Source organism: Argopecten irradians, chromosome 9 (assembly GCF_041381155.1).
Source record: "Argopecten irradians isolate NY chromosome 9, Ai_NY, whole genome shotgun sequence".
NCBI classification, from domain to species: domain Eukaryota; kingdom Metazoa; phylum Mollusca; class Bivalvia; order Pectinida; family Pectinidae; genus Argopecten; species Argopecten irradians.
The window spans coordinates 20307695-20333565 of NC_091142.1; the positions used below are offsets into that span (position 1 = coordinate 20307695).

The window sequence follows — 25871 nt, forward strand, 5'->3', positions numbered from 1 at the left end:
AGGGGGGGAAGGCACTTTGAAATTGGGAGACCCACCGATAGAAGTGATTTTCTATTTTGTTGACCCACACACATATCTATTTTTTTGTAAACGAGACCATGGCATAGAAGCAATTTAATTTTTTATTTCACTCTGATTTGTTTTTGGATTTACACATTTTGATTTCTAGCATCACCAAAGAGTCCTAGGACAAAATTGCACTGTAAATGGTGTCAGTGAACTTTTGTTTGATATGCTGCATCTACTGCTAAATTTGTATAAGGGTACAATCCTCGTAGAACCAGGGTAAAATCTACTAAACATACTAAAGTGTTTCACAAGCATAATGCAAAAGTAGACATCTGAACATTCACACTTAAGCTTGTGAACTGCAACTTTTTCCTCGACTTAATACCAGTGAATTTAAATAAAGATCTGTTATTTTGCCAAAACTAATCTATTGTTTCTTTGTACCATTGTCAAGTTTGAATGAATATAATATGTTTTAGATAAATAGTCTATCATTATTATATCAAAACACTCAGAAAATAAAATAATTGTTTTTTATTGAAGATGAATTAAATATTGTCAGAAATTAACATTTTTTTCAATATTTATTTTTGTATTTTTGTAGTCAGGATGACTGAGCAACATTATAAAACATAAAATTTACATTTTATTTCAAAAGGTTAAAAATGCTTCAGATAGACCCACCCACAGAAGGGATTTTATTGAAACGCCACTCTGGCACAGAAGTGATTTTATTTTGAACCCACCATGGCACATACTATTTTTTAAAGTGCCTTCCCTGGGTGCCATATATGTTTTCCTGGAACAGCCCTTATCAAAAACAGCAGCAGACGATTTAGTATTTTTCTTTAGTTAAAAAAGTTACTTACTTAACACCATTACCGCCATTGAAAAGTTTGAGCTTCTAATTTTACTTCAAGTTAAAAATATAAAAAATAATTAATTGCATCCCGAAAAAATTCCGTGGCACTCTATCCTATATGGAATGAAGTACTGATTGCTCACGACCCAAAGGCAAAATGAATTATTTTATATAATTTTTTTGTGTTAATTAGACTTGTGTATACACGATTAAACACTGATTATTTTTCAAATGATGAATATCATTTATGCTCTGTCGGCGGTGGAGCATCTTTAAGTTTAAGTGTGGAATTATTCACAAAAGTTTAGTGTAATTAAAAAATGCAATCTTCAGTTGTGGTTTTCTATCAAGATAATGCTTTAGTTTGGTATAAAACATGAACATGTGTAGTCATTCTCATTTTGACTAATGAAAACCTTGTGCCAAAAGTGTCAACTTCATTTCTATATAGGTCTATGAGCATAAATAGCATTAATTGTAGAATGAGTAACATTTGTGTATACTGTTGAGTCTTGTTATCCTGAACATATTGATGCTAATAGCATTGAGTTTTTATGAAGTTTGACTGTATTTATTAAGACCTAGAGATTTAATGATAAGATCTGCATTGGCCATTGGTAAATAAGAGTTTTGATGCATTTAATCTTTCCAGTTTACTAGTCCAAGTGTAGTAGCAGAAAAGCCAACAGAGGAAAAGAAGTTTCCAGCTGTGATAAATGATGGATCAATAAGTAAGTAAAATGGCTGTCCATAAAATCACCAGATGAGCAGTAATTTTATCTGTGCTTTTCTGCATATTACATTTTCTGCAAGTTGAACTGCAGTTTTGGATCATATGTACTTTAAGATAATCTTGTAATCTTGTCACTTTACTGTGACCAAAATCAAACCTTTAACCTCAGTGAATAATAATGAAGAAGAAAAAAAGATTCTTGATTCTGATCTCCTTACTACAGGAATTTCATGATGAGGTTTTTAGACCACCTTAATGATTTGGTATGTCATATATCTACATAATGTGTGTCACTGACCTACATTTTGACCTTTGACCAAGATAAATCTGTTCTGGATAGTTAAAGCAAACACTTTGATTAAACTCAAAGTTCATTAGATACAGTGGAACCTCCCAAAACCGAACCTTCTCGAAACCGATCACCTCTAGAAACCGAACATGGATGTCATGTACGGAATGAATTCCTCTTTATTAATAGTATAAAAAAACTTCCCAAAACCGATCCCTCCCCATTCCGAATGCCGGACCGATTTTGATATCGGAATAGTCAAATGTAACTAAAATACACTTCTGAAAACCGGCCTTACCTGAGCGACACCGATAGATTGCATTGAGGTCTGATCTACCGACCGTGAAATACACACATACCTGTACCATAGTTGTTGCATGCCATGTCCTTTGGCATGTATACCGATGGGAAGGCTATAGGTACACAGTAATTATACCCGAGATGGTGGTGTAATTATTTAATCATGCCTATTGTTTAGATATATCTAACGAAGGTCTACCATGTGCACACGTTTTGTTTACTGTAGGAAAACAAGCAGAGCTAGTAATAAAGAGAAAGTTTCGTATTCAAATCACGGGTTTTTTTTTTATTTACATATGTAGTTTTCGGATAACGTAAATTATCGGTATGAAGAAGCCGAAGCCATGTATTGTTTTAGAAAATGACTATGTCATATAATGACCGGCATCGACTGATCATCGTGTAATTAGACCATATAATTTGATTCTTGACGTAACCGGAAGCGATCGGTCGTATGTAGGTTGCAGACGAGAACATCCCCAAGAACATTCACGCAACTAACTAACTAAACTACGTTTATAAGCGGTAACAAAGTCAAGTTTGCTGTAATCCATTCCTTTTAAACGTATGATTCTCTCTTTTGTGATAACATTCACATTAACAATCAATATTGGTCGGTTTTAACGAACACTATGCATACATGCGGTGCACTAATGTAAAAAACGACTTCCGATCGATTAAATCCGGATAGTGATGATCGGTATTCGGTTCACTTCTCCAAACCGAACCCTCTCTAAACCGGCCGAAATTATATGCACCGACCATGATCGGTTTCGGGAGGTTCCACTGTATGTGCATTTCATTTGGTATCGGATGAGGAAATTAAAAAATTTGTCTTATAAAAATTCAGCTCCTTCTGAGTTGATGAGGATGTATCCCACTCCACCGTCAAACCCCGAGTCCTGTCATGACACTGCCATGGAGGTCTCCTGTGTTGAAATAAAGCCAGTAATCAAATCGGAAATCTTCCAGTGCATCAGTAACCCAGTGGAAGACTTTTCAAAGGTAAATAGAATTGATATGGTGCTTCTAAAAATAAAACAATGACTTCAGTGTTATATTTGCTAAACGGTATCAGGGGAACAACATTTAGAAATTATTCAAGTTTGTACGTAAATAATTGAATAGAAATAAGTTATTTTAGAGTCCTACAAGGAGGGATATTTCAGAATAAGTTAATTCAGAAGCTGCATCTATATATAAAGAAAATTACTTGTATAGCTATTCGATTTCAAATGGTTATCCATGCACCTCTAAAACATATTCACACAAACAGTGAAGCTAATTAAGACTTCAGGAGTCAATCATATTTTGTTTTGCTGTGCTTCAGGATTGGTCTTACGTGTACAAACAGCCGACTGCAGCCCAGTTTGACATGTCCAGTAAATACTCCCCAGTCGATCTTCCTAGTGCTAATGGTCAGTTGTCTCCTGTCCAACAACCACCAGACTACAAAGCTTCATGGCAGTTCCAAATGCCAATCATGGAAAAACCAAACCCAACAAGGTCAGTAAATCTAGCTACATCAGGAGTAGATTACTTTCAATTTATGTCTTAAAATGAGACAGATTATTTTACCCAACAAGGGTCCGTGGCATATATATATACACCAAATTAAAGAAAAACTTGAGGCAGTAGTAAATAGGACCAAATTAAGGTCCTTCACAAAATTGGTGTACATACAAATTAAGCTACAAATTACTTGGCCCAAAAAAAAATTACTTTGTTGATATTCATATTATAAAAAAATGAATTTGGGATATGTAGGTCAAATCAAATGAAAATTACTTGTTGTTTTAGAAAATCAAGTATTAATCTACGTTGCCCAAATCACCAGTTTCCCTGATGATTTTCTTCATCACATGCAGTGTAAGATTTAGTTTGTTTTGTGGTTTTAAAATATTTTTTACATCAAAACATTCTCATAGCTAAGGACTGTGATGATCATGACAGCAATGATGCTCTTTTCAGACCCAGACGGGTCGTTAATGTACGTAATGTGATTCTTTTGTAGTTATATAAATGTGCCGTCCATAGAGAACATCCCCAGTCTCTCTTCCCGCATGCCCTCAAGTGCTGTGGCGGCATCTCCAGCCCCGTTCCAGAACAGTGTCGGCCAACAACGCACTCCCATGTCATACGAGCTTCAGTCTCCAGCATCTAATGCCTCCTCGTATCTTAACAAGACTCTCAACTCTATAGACAATTCTGGCACCAATAACCAGATTCCGGAAGTACACAGTCTCATTGTGAACATAACATTGTCAGACTCGAGACTCAACTTATTCCGTGATTATAACTTTGATAGCTGCAATATTTGTGTATGTCAGATGAGCATTAAGGGTGTGGACGTTGGACTATACATGCCCGACCCTAGTGGTGCTCCCCCCGAGCCTCCAGAACGTTGTTCGTGTGGCTTTAGTGCTGTTGTGAATCGGCGTGTTGGACACAATGCTGGCCTGTTCTATGAGGATGAGGTAGAAATAACAGGCATACGTGATGATCGTTACGACCAAAGGAAACCTAGTTTATTAGCCATGGAATTTCAACAGAAGGACGGTAATAAGCCTGAGGACTTGAATCAAGTGGAATTGGAGTTACTTTTAGGGCAGTTCACAATGCCATACTCGTCGTTTGCTGCCACAGATCACATGTTCAAACTATGGCTTTCCAACTCCTCCCATTATGCAGGATCTGTCTTTGATGTGTTGCAGCTGCAGGGTAAGTGAAGGCTTGTAAAGCATAGTTAAGAAAATGCTAAAACTAACTGACTTAATTTTGCATTTTCACACATTATGAATTTTCTTAATTTAGTTGATAATGTCATGATTTACAGATTCTTGTAATTGTAGTGGAATATTTCTCATTATTTTTACAAATTCTGCAAAATACCCAAAATTTTCATCTCGTGCAAAAATAGTTGGTTTATAGTAATTTGTCCTAGAACTGTTAAAGATGTTCCACCACCGACATACATGAATGATATTCATCATTTGAACAATAATTGGTGTTTAATCGTGTATACACATATATATATATGTCTAATAACACAAATAAATAATATAAAATAATTTATTTTTCCTTTGGTGCATGCGCAATCAGTTTATTCCATATAGGATATAGTACCATGGATTTTTTTTGGGATGCCATTAATTAATTAATTAATTTTTAACTTTGAAGTAAAATTAGAAGCTCAATCTTTTCAATAGTGGTAATAGTGTAAAGTAAGAAACTTTTGTAACCGAAGAAAAACCCTAAATAGTCTGCTTCTGATTGATAGTGAAAAAATACCATTTGTCAGCGGTGGAGCATCTTTAACTGATATTGATGTAGCAAAGTTCAGTATTGGCAAAAATGTGCTACTTTTCCTGTAAAACATTCTGTAAAATTCCTGGTTTTGTTCATTTGTGAAATAAAAAAAAAATCATCTTGTAAAATCAAATGTGTGTAAATTTAGTTTGTAAATTTTGCACTTATTGTTTGATATCAAAATTAAAAAAAAAAAAATCTGAATTGCTTGGGAAATTAAACTAATGAAGTTTGTAGTAAATGCATAGTTTTGAAGAAGAAAATGGAAACTGTAAATGATGTGACTATTTATAATTACTAAACAGTTCATGAAAGGTTTTTTTATAACTTCCTCTTAAAAAGTCTGGAGTATGACTATGTTTGAGATGTGTAAGGACTTGGGTCTGTCAATAATATATAGGAAATCATCATTATACAGTTGAAGGTTGTATTTAGATTTTAGACTAGACAATTGAAATTTGAAGTGTTAGGATATTTTTTCTTTTTGAAAAGTCTTAATTCAATATTGAAATTTTTATCCTTATTGATCATGAAATGTCATACACATATGGGCTTCAGATGATCATGCTCAGATAGCCAGCAATATGGCACCAAACTGGTGCAGCAGGAGATTATGTTACGCATGTGCTAATCATAAAATCAATGCCATTAAAATCAGCTCTTGAGTGCATGTAAATAGGGCCAATATGCTAATACAGCTGTGAGTGGAATACCAAATGACAGCTAGAATGACTGATTGATGATGTCAACAGATAGATTTGAGGAATTAAATGTAGTAAGATAGGTGGCAGGCGTAATTAATTACATCTCTTTCTATTGTTTGTAATCTGATGATATTGATGGTAAATTAAGTCAATGCTAAGGGCAGGGATACATTGGGAGGTAAATGAGCTTCTGACTAGCTTACATGTGTTGGATGCATTAAGCCAACACAAAAACACTGAAGAAATTTATTCTTTTGCAGTGGAACACAAAGAACTCTGATAATTAACAAATTGCATTGTCTTGAAAGATGCAAGTAGTAAAATGTATAAATAATCATCATGTCTTTATCACTTATATAGAGCTTTGATTGTAGTGGTATTGAATTTGTCCAAGAAAAAGACAGTTTAAAAACCTATAAATTATAGGAATTTGGTTGGATGTAATGCAGATTTTCTGTTTTGTTGCTTCTTACTACTAAAAGATGCAAACAATTTATTTACTAACTGTATGTGACTATATATATAGCTAGGAGATATGTTGATATTTATAGAAAGTCATGTTTACTGTTTTGTGTTTTTTACAGATGGAAATGAGGTGTCATATCAGGCTTTGGACCAGGGTCGCCAAGCCATGGAACACTGTCCACCTTGCAAGTTAGATGATCCACATATGAAAAAGAGCTGCCTTCACAAATGGCAGTTTTTGCAAGGTGCTGCCAGAATTCCTCAGAACTCACAGGACAGTGTACGTCTTCTAAAAACACTACAGCCATTACTGCAGGATGCCATACAGAACAGTCGAGTTACAAGATTATGGGAACATACTTATAAACTGTCAGGTCCTCTCACCTGGAAAGAGTTCCATCAGCTGGCTGGCAGAGGTACATCTTCCTTCAATTTTCTTGAGACATCAAAGTTCAAATTATAAATTATGATGTCGTATAACCATTGCATTAGCATATGAAATAATGATAATGTTAAGCAGATTTTCTTTTGGAAGACAAAGCTCTTTAACTTTCAATAATTAAAAGGGTGTTTTATTATTGTGAAAACTGGGAAAAAAATGTATAAGGTTCATAAATTAAAATGAATCCATATTACTGTTATCAAACTACCTTAATGCATACAGCTGTAATGACTATTGTTCAATCATACTGCAGGTGCTGATGAAAACTCTGCTCCCCAGCCAATTCCATCATTCCTGGTTGGTTACGACCGAGACTGGCTCTCTGTCTCGCCTCATGCTCTTCACTTTTGGGTAAGTGTAGCACTGACTTCATGCATTAACATCATCTGTATTCGTGTATTACAGAGTTATCTACCTTCTTATCTTAAGAGTTATCAAACGATCGTTACATCATACATGGGTGTAATGTAATATTTTTCAAAGATAATGACAAAAGTTTGATATTACCTATTCACAGTTTGATAACCCTGTAATGTGTAAGGATGATAACTTTAGAAATATTTAGCAGATAAATGAAATACTTGAGGGTTAAGCCTTATACATGTATTCAATTGTAATTTTAGGACAAGCAGTTCCTGGAGCCATATGGTAAACCACGCGACATTGCCTACGTGGTGTTGTCTCCCGAAAATGACTACATTGTCAATGCTGTGAAGCTTTTCTTTAAAGAGCTCAGCACAGTGTATGGTATGTCAAAGATGGGAAGGCACTGTCCAGCCTCTAAGGTTCTCCGTGATGGCATCATGCGGGTCGGCAGGAAGGCAGCTGAGACTGTTGTAAACGAGACAGTGGACGAATGGTTCACACAAATAGGTAAGAAGTGTATAATAATGAAAACTTTCATTGTCTGACGCGGAATTGGGAAGAAATCAGTTCAACAATTTTGTTACAAATCATGTTAAGGTCTAGTAAAAAAAATGCAACCACCCCAGAGCTACAGCTTTTGTTCAATTGGTCTGATAAATTACATGGAAGCGATGCAATACTGTACATGTAGTAAACAGTGATATATAAAGGTAGCTATTCACTAAAAATATTAGTAATTTAATACTGTACATGCAGTATGAATAACAGTATAAATGAAGGTAGCTATTCACTAAAAATATTAGTAATTCAATACTGTATATGCAGTATGAATAACAGTATAAATAAAGGTAGCTATTCACTAAAAATATTAGTAATTCAATACTGTACATGCAGTATGAATAACAGTATAAATAAAGGTAGCTATTCACTAAAAATATTAGTAATTCAATACTGTACATGTATTAAACAGTGATATATAAAGGTAGTATCTATTCACTAAAAATACTTCTTTTTCTTTTGCAGGAGATTCACCTATAGCTGAAAAACTGAGACTCTACGCAAAAGTTTGTTTACATCGCTTATGTAAGTAATAACACTTTAGATGCATTTGAAACTATGTTCTTAAAAGTTTATCTTTGGAATCATATCTTTGTTAAATTTATAACAACAACAAAAGTAAGATTGTGTTAGAGATAACAGCTTTAGATTTCTTTATGAAGTTATATCATAATGACAACAATACTGATTGGTCTGAAAAAGTTTCGTAATACAATTGGTATGGTAAATGAACATCTTGACTAAAGACACCGCCAGTCTGATTATACATATAACCTATTATATCCATTTAATTTTCTTCATTTGATTTCCTTGTTTTTCAGCACCATATCTATCACAAAATATGGACATGAAGTCCTTGTTTGAACCTACGACGACACACCGACCTGGCTACAAAACACCCGACTCGTCAGCACCCACCTCTACTTCTGTTCCCACCTCACAATCAGATCACTCCTCATTCAACACACCACAGTCCAACTCTTCAGAAGACAAAGGTTAGAAATCAGAACAGAAAGGCAACAAAGCCAGGCCAAATACCATATAGGCGGTTATTTTTGCAATTTATCTAAACATGAGGAATTCCGATTTTGGGGTTTTCAATTTTCACGGCTATGCGGTAGAGAAGCAAGTCCATATTCTTTAGATAAATTAACAATATGTAGAATGTAAGAGTGGAAGGACCATAAAATTTTGGTAAGAGAAGCTGGATCTTATTCCAATGGTAATGATGCAGGGTCAGATTTCTACAAACTTAAAACCTGTGAATAAAATGGGGAGAATAAAAAGCAATTTAAATTATAAAGGTTATCACTGTTAGAAATTGACAAATGCATGAACATTTCTCCTCAACAAGTAATATTAAAGAAAAAAACTTTCAAAATTTTCTCCATGGGAAACCAAATGGCATTAGAGTATCATGTCCCACAATAATCCAGGTACCACTTCTTAATTTTCTTCTTCATGTTTTCACAGAAAATGCCTCCTCTCAGGAGAATGGCGAGACCCAGAAGGATATGAGCTTTGGTCGACAAGACGACGAGGACGAGAACACCAACTGTCCCGCTCTAGTCATATACATTGTGAATCCTTTCACCTATGGCCAGGAGTGGGATAGTAGTCTCGACAGACTCGTACACACAGGGCTTCTCAAGTGTTACCAGGCCCTTGTCAAAACACTACCTCCCCAACTACAGCAGAACATAAACCTACAGGTGAGTAGCAGAGAAATGTTTCCTTTAGCCCTAGGGAAGGCCTTTCTTTAATGTTGTAATAGGTTAACCCCAGCCAACCAGCTGTGGCTCCTTTGGGCCCTTTCACCCATCTATGGATTGGAAGTGACTTTGTAAAAGAGAAAAACGATTTGAAAATAATCTGATGTGATATACCGATGCTAAAGTAAAACTCTGCTATTATTCACAATTCTCTCATTCTCTACATGCAGGATATAGGAGATGCTTCTTCAGATATTGAGTTGAGACATTAAAATTATACCCACAATCACAATCTTGATCAAGTGCCAATCATGCAGTAATATATATACTGATACCCTTTCAGTAGTCTTGATTTGGGAAAACAGAATTGTTTGCATCTCATGAAACACATTATCTCCACATAAACAAAACAACACCATCATGAAGTATTCGTCAGCTCCAGACATTGGGAAATGTGAATGCACAGTAGAATATGCACACAATCGCGATTAATGTCCTGTCAAGGAAAGAAAATTGTATCGATGTTTCACTAGCAAAATAAGATATCAAATTCATTCCTGTGCTGTGATTTAACATGATTTTCCCCCACACAGATGGTGCCCCTGAAGACAATCCTGGAGAACACAGAGAAAGGAAGCAACACACAGCTGTTAAAGTCCATGTCATTTTCTGTGTTCAATATGTGTGGCTGGAACCTAGTACACACAGTGATGGGCAGGTCCCTTACTGGCTTTGGTCCAGCTGCTGCAGCCGAGCGTCTTCTCAAGAAAAAGGAGGTATGTACAAGTTGTCTTCAATCAACATATTTTGTATGTGCATATTACAGAGTTACTTCCCATGCAGTAGGTATCTGTTGTTATGTTATTGTTTAGAGAGGGGAAAACATTGTTTTCTCTGCAATATTATGACAATGCACTCACAAATTTGATGTCCCAATCAATACCTACCTTCAAGTGCAGATAGCTGCTTAATATGCAATGCAGAAAAATTGGCAAAATGGATTTAAGATTGGAGTAAAGATGTTGATTCAATCAGATATAATTATTTCTTTATATTTGAATATCTATAATAGGTTGGTTATCCAGGTGGAGAATAGGTATTCAATCCGAATTCCCTCAAAGGTCGCTCTCCCTTTACTCAGATTCAACAATATCTACAGCTCTGAACAGAAATACCATAACTACATGTCAACACTGAATATAGAGGAAACTGTAATCAAATGCTTTTATTATCAATATCACATTCAAAATAACATGTGACCTATTTATGATTTCCAGGTTGAGAAGCATCGACTGTACAGTCCTCCATTCATTCTGGCCCCTACTAAGGACAAGCAGGCTATACTGGCTGAGTCCACATGTGGGGAGAAGATTGAAAAAAGTAATGTGCTGTTCTGTGTGTACTGTCTGTCAGAGGACCAGCGCTGGCTGCTGGGTGTCTGTACTGACGAATGTGGAGAACTCATGGAGACCTGTACAATAAACATTGAAATACCAAATAGGTAGGTATTAATAGTCATGTTTATATCACCCAGGTAATACATCTTGATATTATAAAATATGTACATTAAGTATAGTAGCTGTCTTTAACACATCTTAATTCTGTATACCAGCTTATCTTCATTCTCCAAATTTTACGATCGGACGGAGATCGCAAAAAATTGTCATTTATTCAAATGCATGTATAAAATATTAAATAACTCCTGATTAGTCAGACCTTATAAAATTTCATTGCTGGGAATTTGTGGTATATACCAATTGTGACTCTTTATAACTGGTGTTTGTTTTATCTCACTTGTAGAAATAGACGGCGTAAAGCATCGGCAAGGAAGATAGGTCTGAAGAAGTACTGGGACTTTATACTGGGAGTAGTGTCAGTTGTGGCTAGCCCCTGTCGTCTGGTTATTAGTCGATTCGGACGAATAGGACATGGAGAAATGAAAGGTATCATTCTGAATAATTGATAATGTTTAAAATAAATATCTCGCAATTCACTAGAAAAGTACTGCAATTCAAGGTCAGAATTATGTTGGATTAAACATGATTGTATGAAGGTGTGTATCATTCTGAATAATTGATTAAGTTTAAAATAATCTCGCAATTCACTAAAATAGCACTGCAATTCAAGGTCAGAACTGTATCGGATAAAACATGATGGTATGAAGAGATCTACTTGGACACAAAAATAATTATCTCTTTGTTGGGTTTCCCTTATATTACCTTAATTAATAGGAAAACATTAAAAAAACTAAAGTTCTTGTGGTGTTGGGTAGATGTTTTCTTATATCAATTCTGTGTACAAATAGTGTATTGTTATTTCAGTAGGCTTGTCATAATGTAAGATTAAATGTTCTGTGTTAAAGGTTGGTCTGGCCTGCTCAGTAAGAAGAACATCATGCGGGTAAGCAAGCAGGTGAAGGAGTCCTGTGTGCAGTGTTCCCTCCTCAGTGGAACAGATGTACCAGGAGTGCTTAGTGCCTGTCTTGTCTCACTTGAAGCTCAACCTTCCTTCCATATCATGGCTGACGCTGTTAAGCTCGAGGAAAAGATGTCTTCTAAGTGTCCTCTACAGACTCCACGAGACACTTCGGTCACACACATACTCGTCTTCCCAACCTCTGCCAAAGCACAGGTATAAACTCAAATTGTAATCAAAGAGAATTTTTTTCATATTGTTTCAGCCGTGATTAGTTGTGAGTTTTTACATTATTAAAAATAAATATGGAAATTTCTCACTTAGAAAGAGTAAAAATGCATTCAGATCTGAAACTTAAGTTTCTTACTGACAATTGAAAAAAGATGCGTGTTGAATTCTTGTCAATGATAAAATTAGGATCTTAAAAATACTGGTTCGTTTTATGACAAAAATTATGTTAAATCTAGCTTGCATTCTTATTGGTTATGAAAAAAAAGGTATATCACATTCGCATTCTTGATGATAGTGAAAATTCTTAAATTGCATTCTTGATGACATTTAACTTTAATAATACAGTGAAAAGAATCCTCTGATATCACATGTGTTTGTGATTTTACAGGCCAACTCAAGTGGAAATGAGCCTGCTGGAGGAATGGACATAGTCAACCACAATTTAATGGAAGACAATATCCTCGAGTGTTTGGAAACAGACTTTAATGCTGATACAGACGAAGACTTGTCCTTCCTGAACTTGTTTGAGTCTCTGAAGAGTGACCCACTTCCTAACATGCCTGGATCACCAACTGGCATGGACACCGGACACCACCCTTCAATAGGAGGCATGAATGACCACTCTTCTGTAAGATCATGTTCTTGGCTTTACTTCACTTTCTTCAGTGAGATATCATTGACAATTAAGTGTTTGGGTGTGAGGTTTGTTTTTAAACATAATATGTGTTCCTTGTAAGATAAATTGAGGATTTACAAGGGTCGTTTTAAATAGGATCTAAATCTATCTTATGTCAAAACTACCAGGAAAGATCACGAAAATAACTTGTTAGTCAAGTGAGATATTCAAAGTATCCCAAAATGTCACATTGTGGATGAATTATAACATTTGGTTTGTCTGTCTTACAGGTTGGACAGAATACTACCGGGTCTGATCCCCAGGACGAGGCTCCCAATCTCCTACAGCAGCCGCTGGCTATGGGGTACTACTTATCTACGGCACGCCATGGTCCACTCCCACGCTGGTTCTGGTCATCTGCTCCCGAGAACGAAAATCACAGACTCTCTTGCTTTAAGGCAAGTCACTTTCTAGTTGTAAAATTTTGTTCCTTTTTCATTCATAATTAGCTTTGATGAAACAAATCCTACATGTATTAAGAAACTATTGTGATTCTTTTACTCTTTGCATTGATGCGAGTAATGAAAAATATATATAAATTGCTGATTGCAGTTTTCAAAATGAATTGCTTATGCATGAAATTTTACATTTTATGCAGATTATTTATGATGTCACTCCTAAAGTTATAGTACCCAAAGATAACTTTTCATCGTACATGGACATATAGCTTTGAAATTTTAAATTAGAATTTATGAAATTGTTAGCAGATATCAAATGTAGGCATTTAGAAAACAATGATGTTCTCTTTCTTTTCTTTTAATGTGTAAAATGTCTGTAGATATGATATATGACAATAGTTCAATATTTGTACAGGCTGCACTCCATGTACATAATTCCCAAAAACATGACGACTTCATGCAGTCAACACAAAATAGAAACTCTCATCCTTTGGACTCTGGCCTTACTTGTGATGTGCTAAGGTGAGTTTGTGATTTTGTTTAGACAGGGCTTTTTCTAGGTAAATTGGGAAAAGGCCCCTGTGTGAATTTGGGAAATTCATTGGCATATCGACATAAATGTTCTTTTGTCAAAAGGCAATAAAATGACCAAATATGCATTTAATCTCTCTTTATCTTGTCTTCAAAGACAGATACTAATAGTACCTAGATTTATCTAGGTGTTCCCACTGGAAATAGCCAATCTTATTAATTCTTCATTATCTTTCCATTCAAAATATATAGAAGGAAATAAAGATTCATTAAGTCCATGTTCAGTAGAAGAGAATATAAAAGGAGTAGATATGATAGGACCAGTATTTGGCCTTAATTTTTCAGGCCGAAAAATATTAACTCTGATCCACATCAATTTCACATCAACAAATACTCTCATACTTGCCATTCATCAAAACATAACTTTTTATAACAATGTACACGATGTGCTCCACCTATGACGTTATCAAATTGATGATTTTCCTCTTCTCGCCAAATTTTGCTAGAAATTCATCATCTTTAGGTTAGAAAAGGCTTGAAATGGATTTGGCCGCCACCTTGGAGCAACTTTATATTTTGCATGGATATGCGTAAATACACGATACACAACGTGTGAAAATCTCTTTCTGCTCCACGAAGGCAGCCACATTCATTTTTAGAGAAAACCACTCAAAAATTATGAGTTTTCAAGGATTTTTGTGAAAAATGGCAAGAAACTGCATGTTGCTGACGTCATAGTGAACATAATTGGCACATGCGGGATATTTTCGGGATGTAATGTGTTAGCAAATGTATTCAACTGTTATATGGCAAAATATGTTGTTCTTTACTGGAGAATTAATTTTGGGGCCATATTCGAGTCTTAACGTACCTTCTCCTTTATCTTTAATATGTAATTTAAACTGCAATAGAAAAGTATTCTGCCCTAAATAAAACACAAAGGTAACTGATCAACGCAGAAATAAACTCTGTAAATTATAAAAAAAAGTTTGAAAATTAAATATATTACACTAAGTATGGATTCAAGCAAAATGTTTAATTTACAACTTATGTTTGACTGATTAAATAGCAGAAGAAACCTCAACACTAGGCTGTCACTCATCGCAGTACTGACACAACACGCTAACCATACCAAACTGAAAGTGGGCCTTGTGCCAAAAATACCTACAGACAGGACTTCTGATATTGTGCTTAAGGTGTTAATTAATTGGTGATTGCCATTCATAATCCAATTTTCATGCTTGGTTGCTGTTTTGCCTCTGTATCTTGGTTAGTTTACCAGCATTCTCGGCCAGTTGACTCACCTGTCATGGCCGTCATTTTTTGGGTGTGTTCGATTGCAAATCCCAAAAGTGGTGGGACAATTATTAGGCCAATCTAAAATATTTTCAGATTGGGACAACTCTAGCCTAAATCCTATTAGGAATGGGGCCGATATAATGGGGCCGAATATCGGCCCCTGAGAGACCCTAGAAAAAGCCCTGATTAGATCACATTATTGCTTGTTCTATGTATTTACATATTTTCTTACTTTGAATAATTACTGAAATTATGAAACTTTGTCATGGAGCTGATATTTTACATGCAAGTTACAATACCTACAGTGAACCCTGTTCATTTGATTTCATATAACTATTAAGCTTGAAGTATTTTGACTGTCTTGACTAACTTCATACTGTATATATACAAATCAATCAAAATTTGATACTGGCATAACTCAGTTTTATCATCATCTTGAAGCCTTGATTTACAGGGTTTGACATTAACAACAAATAAAGCTGTTTTTGGTTTAAAATATGATGAATTTATTTGATTCTCCCATTGCTGCCCAGAATAAGATGTATCAGTCGCAAAAGGAGAAATATTTTATCTTGTGTTTTTAGGTCATCTGACCCAAAGGGTCAGGATGACCTATTGTCATCATGCACCGTCCGTCGCCGTCCGCCGTCCGTCGTCCGCCGTCTGCCGTCCGCCGTCCGTAAACTTTTCATTCAAACGACTTCTTCTCAATAACCGGAAGGCCCAGGGTACTCATATTTGGCCTGTAGGTTGCTGGGATGAAGGGCTACCAAGTGTGTTCAAATGAATGACCTTGACCTTCATTCAAGGTCACAGGGGTCAAATAGGCTAAAATCTTCAAACGACTTCTTCTCAAAAACCAGAAGGCCCAGGGTTCTGATATTGGGCCTGTAGGATGCTGGGATGAAGGGCTACCAAGTTTGTTCAAATAAATGACCTTGACCTTCATTCAAGGTCACAGGGGTCAAATAGGCTAAAATCCTTTAAACAACTTCTTGTGAATAACTAAGAGGCCTAGAGACCTGATATTAGGCCGGTGGCATGCTGGGATGAAGGGCTACCAAGTTTGTTCAAATGAATGACCTTGACCTTCATTCAAGGTCAAAGGGGTCAAAAAGGCTAAAATCTGTAAACGACTTCTTCTCAAGAACCACAAGGCCCAGGGTACTGATATTGGGCCTGTAGGATGCTGGGATAAAGGGCTACCAAGTTTGTTCAAATAAATGACCTTGACCTTCATTCAAGGTCACAGGGGTCAAATAGGCTAAAATCCTTTAAACAACTTCTTGTGAATAACTCAGAGGCCTAGAGACCTGATATTAGGCCTGTGGCATGCTGGGATGAAGGGCTACCAAGTTTGTTCAAATGAATGACCTTGACCTTCATTCAAGGTCAAAGGGGTCAAATAGGCTAAAATCCTTTAAACAACTTCTTGTGAATAACTAAGAGGCCTAGAGACCTGATATTAGGCCTGTAGAATGCTGTGATGAAGGGCTACCAAGTTTGTTCAAATAAATGACCTTGACCTTCTTTCAAGGATGCATGGATGAAGGGCTACCAAGTCTGTTCAAATAAATGCCCTATGACCTTCATTCAAGGTCACCGGGGTCAAATAGGCTAAAATCCTTTAAACAAGTTCTTGTGAATAACTAAGAGGCCTAGAGACCTGATATTAGGCCTGTCGCATGCTGGGATGAAGGGCTACCAATTTTGTTCAAATGAATGACCTTGATCTTCATTCAAGGTCATAGGGGTCAAATAGGCTAAAATCTTTAAACGACTATTTTTTATTGTACTATTAGTCAGATGACCGTTAAGGCCCATGGGCCTCTTGTATTTGTATGTATTTGAGAATTTAAACTCTTTATTGTTGTTAACATATGTTTAAAGCCTCTTGTTTTGTTTGTAGGTATGTGTTAGAGAACTTTAACTCGTTGTCTTGGTTAACGTATGACGTGGTGGAGAATGACCGTCAGTCCTGTCTGCCTATACACTTTGTTGTGTTGCTACAGATGTACCATGCATTGAATGCCTTTGTGTGATAGAGATTCTGTAACATTGAAAACTCATACCAAGACAGACAGGTCGAAAGTTCACAGAACTAAGCTATGTGTGGTGCTATACGATAGAGCTCTGATGCCTGTTACATTTATGTGCTACAAAGAAAGTATTCAAAAGAATGCATCTGTCTCAGGTGTTGGGCTGAACAGCAAGGACATGTCCTTCTAAATATTGTGATGCTGTTGAAAAGTGTTTGTTCTCAAACGAAATGAGGAGCGTCAGAAATGGTGCTATATGCATTTTTCCGTGATCGATGGAACTAGTAGAGTACAGGTTAGAATGGACCTGATTTCTCAATGGTACGAGTGGTGCTACCGAAAGAAAAAGAAACATTTGGGACAGCAGAAGTGATGTCGTTGAATGTATGTAATAAAAGGTTGTGGTTCTACTGTGTGAAAAGAAGTACAGTACAAACAATGAAATGTGCTCTGATGTATTATGGTACTAAGTGCAAAATGCGAAGGAGGTAAAAATGAGTAAGGTCTAACCACATACAAGAATCTCGATACAGGACGAGATAGACTTTTGATCTCGTTTCTTTTTACACTGTACAAGCATTGTTCGAGAGATTTCTATAAGTGATTGCATGTTAATTGTCAGATTACGTGTCAAGTCATGAATGTAACCCACTATTAAAGGTCTGTTAGCAAAATATTTCAGATGAAATGAATGGAAAACCTCAGGGAGGCAATTATCAAGTTTAAATATATTGACTATTTGTTAATATTGTGAACAGAAGACTGGCAGTATTAGGCCAGAGACAAATTAGATTAATTTATTGTTAGAGCTTGCTTGTTTTCCAAGACCCAATTGATAGTGTTTAACATTTTGTATACATGCATCTCAATTTGATAATCAACACCCCAGCCCCTCTATTTATTTTTGAAGATCAAAGTGGATTTCGGTATGTGATATGTAACTGACATGCTGTGTTATTTAAGTTAAAATATTTTTGCTACAATCATTTAGTCAAACTACAAAACTCAAAAAGAGTAGGTTTGGAAATATGTTGCTTTCAAACAAATATTTTCAAGGGTACGTAGATACATTTTAAAATCAAAATATAAAAGTTGTGAAGCCAGTGTTATTTGATGTTGATAGCTTTTGGTAACAATTATTGGCATTAATTTATCTAATTTAAATCTCTGATGAATAAACTCTGTCTTTAAAATTGAAATAGAGTGAAATCAATCTGAATTTAGATATTGGGTAAAATTTTATTTATTCTTGCATTGAATAAACTCTGTCTTATAGAAATAGAATGAAGTCAAGCTGAATTTAGATATTGGGTAAAATTTTATTTATTCTTTGATGCATCTTCACAATACGTATGATATTAAGGGTTGTATAGATCCATCAGAAAAAAATAAAAATTCCATCAGAATATGCTTAACTTTAAAGGAATCATTCAATTCACTATCAAACTCATTTTATAATCATAAGTGTTTATAGAAGAAATGATAGATGAAGAAAATATTAAAATTAATTTGTGAGGATTTCAAATGTTGAAAATCAGTATGAAAATGAATGTAGAAAATTAATTTGTATGCATTTTAAGTTAATGACATAATACTTTCTAAAAATAAAAATGGACTCACAAATTAATTTGCAATTGTACATGTGTATCCATCCTTGATACAATTTAATTTTGACTGAAGTCATAGATAATTTGATCCTTTCTCCTAATGCTTAAATCACCATATGTATTTAGTTTATTATATGAACAAAATATCAGTTTGCTTATTTGAAAGCAATATTGATTCGGACCATCTTTTTTTCATCAAATCTAAATGCTCAAAAAATAGCAAACCATAATATTGTCTTGTGCAATCTCATAATAGCAACCCTGGCACAATACTCTGGCAATTTATATTGGAAACATGAAATAATTGTTTATGTGCCAGTGCTTTAGAACCGACAGTGTAAATTATTTTATATCAATGAAATAATTGTATAATATAATAGAACTTTAATTTGTTGACAACTGTTGATATGTTTATTTTAAAGTTTTATACATAATGAAAGTGCTGAAAGTTGGGGTCCATGTCCAGCGTCAAGACTCCAGCTGTTTGCTTGGTGTCAAGAACAGCATTGAATAAGTTTGTTAAAATCATTCCTGGGGTTAACATTAATGCTAACAAAGAGGTCATGATTAAATAACCATTTTGTTCCGAATTACCCGAAATTACTGTCTCAATTCATAGCATTATGGTACGCTTTGAATTAATGTTGAAATGCTGTACTGAATGGTCATGGATGTTTGTTATCTGTTGTCTTTAAGATTTTAGTGTAAAGTATTGAACATTCCATTAGGGTATATACAGCTGTACCAAACAACATATATAGGTTAATTAGTTTTAGGGAGAATTAGGAAATCTACTTAGAAAGCCAACATAAACATGCTGGAGATTTATTATCGTTTTGATTCCAAAAGCTACAAAGAATTTTTACCATTCTGCTGAAAACTAGCCATAGTCCTTCACTGTAAATTAGCTTATTTTCTTTCGCAATTTTATTTAATTAAATTCTTTGTATTGTGAGGGTGGTATTAAATCGCAGAAATAAAATTACAGGGAAAGTAAATTACATTATAAGTCTATATCGCGAAATTAAATCTTCATCGAAGAGTTTTCGTATGAAAATAGGACATTAAGTCATGGCAAAAATTAGTTGGGTTTGCTTACATATGTATTATGTTTATAGATGTATAGCTGGACAGTTAGAATCTAGTCACAATTTCTATGGAAAGATATTACTATGACAAGTCTCAAATGCAAATAATGGAAGTCTAAAGGACTGGTTTGAATACTAGTCCTGCAATGCTACTAGTCGGATGCAAGTTTCTTGGTTCAAAATTAAATATTATATTCATTGGTTAACGTTCAGGGCATCAAAACAGTTCAAGATTTTTGACAATCAAAATTTAAGACTTAAGTTTTCTTCTTCTTTTTTTTTTCTTCAGTCAGGCATGCATAGTATGTACTAAAACAACATGCAAAAGTTAAATATTTGATTTTGCTGCATATTACAATTTGAAATGAGACAAAACTACAAAGCATTATGCATGAAAGATATTTGTTTATTTGAATTCAAACAAACGGACAACTACAATCCCTTGCATGACCAGTTTATATTGATAGTTTCACACCATAGTTCAGTTGTAGTGCTACATATTTTGATTCTAATATCAGACCTTTATAATATAGCAGTATAAAACGTGTCTGTGGGACGCCATGGCACAGACATTTAAATAAAATTCACTTCCTCAAGAAAGCTGCGACATAACCATATTCATTGGTTATAATTATAGTAATCGGTAGAAATGCAATACTAGCCATATTGCCATTTAGATAAGCATGTTTTCTACAACCAATTCAAATTTGATATTTTTTAATACATAAAAATTTAATTCCAAAATACATTTTCTCTGTGCCATTAATTTTAAAATGATAATTTATGATAAATTCCATCTTGATTGAAGTGAAAAATGAGTATAATGTATTTATCATTCTGTCTAATTTCACCACTGTAGGAATCTTAATCATATATATGATGTGTTAAGACTGATATTTAAGCAATATGGCATTCAGATCTGAACAAAATCTGATGAAACACGAGAAAAATGCTAGTAGTTTTCTGCCTGTCCAATGTCAGTTATGATGGATTTCTTCAAGACTGTAATGGCATATTTTCCTTTCTTCAGTGGGCGCAATATTATTTATAAACATTTCCTTTAGTCTTTACGAAAGTCACATTGAATTTGAAAATAAATTTTTAAGCAGGATTTTTTATCTTTCAAAGCAACACTAGCTATTCATATATATATCTAAGATATTATGAGCATCACTGATTTGATATTGTTGTACATACAGAACAGAGGACCGTTAAAACTCTGTTAATGGCAGTAGTGATACGTACATCTTGAGACCACAAACATTATATCTACTCATTACAAATGTTGGCAGCTAATTATTTAAACAAAATTGAGAACGGAAATTATCATCCTTTACATTTGTACACACTGGTGACTGTTAGATAATTAAATAATCATTTAAGTGAAGTCAAATGATTTTTCTACCTTCAGGAAGCTCTTTTCGCATCTTATAACCGTACGTATCAATTGACAAATTATGTTAAAAAGCAACACATATTGATGGTAAGGAATAGTAAGTGTCTAGAAAATGGCTTACATCAAATCCTTGTATTAACCTATAGATTTGCGTCATGATTGTAATGCGATACTGTATATGTCAAAAGTACTGGTTTCAATGAAAGAAAGAATTGGTTTTGAAGCATTCCTATACTACTATACTAAAGTCACAAGAAATTATTTTGCCAGTGTGTATACATGTATAATGTGTTGTATATGGAAGTACGTTTACATATCCTTTGGTGACACTTAGTAATGCTTCTCAGTTTCATAGGACACACTCCTGTTCTAGCATGACATCTTTGGTAATTCGTGATCAGATACCGTTAAATAGATTGTCAGTACAGTCATCAAATGCATGGTAATTTCAAATCTTTTCACTACTGATAATGACTTAAGCAAATATTGAAATATGAATTCATATTCTTGTTGTCTGGTGATTATGACAAAAACAAGGGAAAACAAGTTTGCAACCATTCTCCTATAAATAGATAAGTCAAACAAATTGATTTTGGGAAAAGTTTTGTCTTGCTAGACATGGATTGATATGAACCTAATCAGAGCTATGAAATTATTAAATGAAAAATCACCTCTATATCGATTAGTATTATGTTATCTGGCTGACTAGCAAATAGAAAGTTGTAGATTGCATATTATTTATTGAACAAAAGTAATTTTGTTGTGTTGAAGTTTTTTCTGTGAGGAAACATTTCAAACATGAATGATTTTTTTATGTCAAAATGATATCAAGTCACAAGGTGTATATATTTATAGATTATTGAATATTGTTGTCATGGTTACTTGCCAAAGATTTGTAATCTTATTTGAGCATGTACGACAGGAGCAGTTTTAGGATGTGATCATGTATATATACGGGATCCTATTGCAGATCCTGTGTCGATGACGGGCATGCAAGGTGCAAATGGATGGAAAATCATCATCCAAAATTTACAAAATATATATATATTGTTTTGTGTAATTTTTGTATATCAAAATATTTGTATATGCATACATGATTGTACTGTTTTGTTATGTAGTGGGGCTCCAGTGAGCGGGATTGTCTACATGACATTTTATCGAGAATGTTAACAGTATTAATTCTATGACAAAATTACAGACTGCCCTTCCCATTGGAGCCCCAAATTGGCTAGGTTGTCTCCTCTTTATTTGTAATGACAAAAAAGACAGCCTTGGCCACCATTCTCATGTTGCTATGGCAACGAACAAAAACGAGCCCATTAAGCTATTCATTGGATGATGCCATGACCAGGTCATGGATTTTCATGATTCTCATTGGTCGCTATGTTTTATTACATATACAGCAATGAACAGTGTTTGTGTACAACTCATTGTGTACATACGATTAGTGTAGATGAACTGTGATGTCATTTTTATTATTAATATAATTCATCAATTCATGAATTGTGTCATTTCTTTATTCATTACTTGTCAATTTGATATATTATGATCATGACTGAAATATGTGTTATTGAAAACAAGTACATTCAGCGATTATTTTTTCATCGCTAGATAAATCAAGAATGGTACTAGCTCATGAAAAAATAAAATTCAGACTCATGTTATTCGGACTCTTTGTTGTATTTTTGACATAACTGAAAAGAAAAAAACCAGACTGGAAGTAAACTCGAGGAAGTATCCGAAATCATTAACAATAGTAAAATAATACAATGTAATTAACTAGACTAAAGCAGGTTTTCCATCTCCTGTGGACAGAGTTTGTAATAATGACTGGATTTTAAGACTGTACTAAATGTAGAATAACGCCTGTCAACATGTAAAGCATACATATTCTGTTTCTATAACCTAGCAAGGAATCGAAAAATATTCATTATGACATGATGGCAATTACATAATAAATGTAACAAGAATTAGAAAACAATAAACTTGAGAGTACACCAATTACCCTGTCCAGTATCCAGACATCTGTCGACCAGAATATTTTATGACCAGCTTTGAATGGAAAAATAAATTATAAGGCAATAAAATGCATAACAAATGATTTCACTTCGACATACTCTGAAGAAGTATGTACCTTATTTTATGTGGGGGTTGCATCCCTTCTTGCTGTCAATGTTTTGTGAAAGGTGTTGAATTGATCTCAGTCCAGTCACTTTACACAACATGCTTCTTTGGTCGGTAGAGCTGGGCTGTTTATTTTTTTTTACAGTACAAATATTTTATTACCCTAGCTAAGTATGATGTGTATATACATTTGTGGCATTGCAACAAATGTATATACACATCGGTAATTTGGTGAGAGCTGCCAGGGTTGGGGTGCCCTGGGGTCAACTCCCCGAACAATAATGTCCTCGCACAGGAGGGCTCTCGCACAGCATGCATCAATTCATCAATTTAAACAATAAATATAATTTTTAGAGCCATTATAGTTAAAGGGGAAAAAGGAAAAACTTTTTAAGAAAATTAGCTGGGCTGTTTATACTCTTTGGCTGGCTAGACCTACTTCGATTTTGAATGACAGACTTTGTGATGTTATATCGTTTTCAGACATGGTTAGACAAAGCCCTCTTATGCCCGTATCAAAATCTACAGGTCAGATAGGACTTTAGAAACGACCCTTTTGGTATAGACAGACAGACAGACAGACAATCTTTATTTCCTCTTAAAGAGATTTACATGGTCATTTCATGTCAGAAGTTATTTACAAATCAATTAAACAGTTCATATCTTGAATCATTCTATGTATAAAATCTGAGACAGTTATCATTACAACTGGCCATCGTTCATCGTCAAGTAAAATGTCTTGCTTACTGCCGAGTAGAAAGAAACATTTCTCATGATCTTCTAAATTGTCAAATTTGACGTATTCATAAACATCCAAGTAGTTTACCAGAAATTCTAGCATTTTATCTCGTGTTTCGAATAGACAGTAGCACTGTATAAGGAAGTGAACAGTTATATTATCGGTTAATTTGTTACATAATTTACAGAGCACTGGTTCTTTTTCATGACGATAGCTGAGCTTGATCATTTCACTTAGTTGCCATGTGTAGTTCGGATACTTTAATGCTAGAGTCCAAAGAGGATTTGGGCCATAGTTTTGGTGAACCGAGGCGTAGATTTGAAATGATTCCAAATGGACAATTTCACCAAGCCATTTGGTTTGATAAAAGCTTTGCACAACATTTTTGCAGAATGATTTCCAGGAAAAGCGAGATGGTTGGAAGCCTTCAAAAATGTAGTCAAATAGGCTGTCTGTAATGTCAAACTTGGAAGCAATAGCGAATATATCAAATACAAAGGTTTTTTTGTTTAATGACTTCTTGCCGAAAAGCAAACGCGCATAAGCGTACTATAAATAGTAGTTTCCAGACAAATAAACTATTTGCGGAGCACAATTTGTTCCAGAAAATCAGTTTTTTCTGCTCAACTTCTCCACATATGTCGAGCATTCCAAGCGCCCGGGTTGTAGCTAGAGTCGGCGATGTTTTTTTCGAATCCTTGACACCGTCGTGCAGCATATCGTTGTGTCTTGCGTAGATCCTCTTGTGATTTCAGAGTAGGTGCTCCCCAGAGTTCTGAGCCGTATAAAATCACCGGCTGAACGATGGTTTCAACCAATTTTGAGCTGGTGATTGGATTCATACCACCATCATGTATTCCTACGCTGATTAGAGTTCAGGGATCGCCGTCCTTTTGCACACGACCGCTTAATATCTTCATCACATTGAAGGGTTGGAGTAAGGATGATCCCGGCATACTCTTTTTGTGTTACCCAGGCTATTTTTTGATCACCCAATTTACACTGTATTTCTGGGGTGAACTTTTTACGACTGTTCAAAATCGAAGAAGCGAACTTTTAGTAGAGTTGTAGTTTAATCTCCATTTACATGAGAATTCAAACACAATGTCAAGTAGACGTTGAATATTGCCGACTGAACAGGATAGCAGTAGCGTATCATCAGCTAGAAAAACTGACGGTATGTGGATATCATGGATGTGTAGACCTAGCAATGAGGAATCAAGATTTGAGATTAGTTCATCAATCATTATCAGAAACATCCAAGATGACAGAGTCCTACCTTGACCGACGCCTTGCATGACCTTGTACGGCTCTCCTCTTTTACCCTCGTATAGGACACAGGCCGAAACGTCTTCGAACGAATTCTGAAGCAACCGCTAGATTTTTCCGTTGAAACCTAGATGGTAAAGTTTATAGAGCAGACCGTTGACCCATACGCTGTTGAACGCTTTAGCGTTGTCTAGGAATGCCGCAAAAACAGTTGTGCTGATTTCAAAGTGATGGAAAACGGCTTCTCTCACGGTAAACACTGCAGTGATACTACCACAGTTCGAACGGAATCCTGAATCCTCTTATGCCC

At 35.0% G+C, this 25871-nt stretch overlaps 1 protein-coding gene across 2 annotated transcripts in view; it reads left to right on the forward strand.

Moving 5' to 3' along the window:
* Positions 1-23093, forward strand: part of LOC138331733 (mediator of RNA polymerase II transcription subunit 13-like) — a 32462-nt gene extending 9369 nt beyond the window's left edge. The window contains exons 13-31 of one of the 2 annotated variants that reach the window (XM_069279490.1): positions 1524-1602; positions 3044-3198; positions 3524-3699; positions 4208-4914; positions 6791-7087; positions 7367-7464; positions 7737-7986; positions 8503-8562; positions 8859-9032; positions 9511-9749; positions 10343-10525; positions 11027-11250; positions 11550-11692; positions 12112-12380; positions 12784-13023; positions 13302-13469; positions 13885-13991; positions 15070-15196; positions 17209-23093. In XM_069279490.1, the coding sequence (XP_069135591.1) occupies positions 1524-1602; positions 3044-3198; positions 3524-3699; positions 4208-4914; positions 6791-7087; positions 7367-7464; positions 7737-7986; positions 8503-8562; positions 8859-9032; positions 9511-9749; positions 10343-10525; positions 11027-11250; positions 11550-11692; positions 12112-12380; positions 12784-13023; positions 13302-13469; positions 13885-13991; positions 15070-15196; positions 17209-17229 (3717 nt within the window). In that variant the 3' untranslated portion in view covers positions 17230-23093. The remainder of the gene's footprint in view (positions 1-1523; positions 1603-3043; positions 3199-3523; positions 3700-4207; positions 4915-6790; positions 7088-7366; positions 7465-7736; positions 7987-8502; positions 8563-8858; positions 9033-9510; positions 9750-10342; positions 10526-11026; positions 11251-11549; positions 11693-12111; positions 12381-12783; positions 13024-13301; positions 13470-13884; positions 13992-15069; positions 15197-17208) is intronic. The other variant, XM_069279491.1, reaches the window with a different exon arrangement.
* Positions 23094-25871: the final 2778 nt, after the last annotated feature.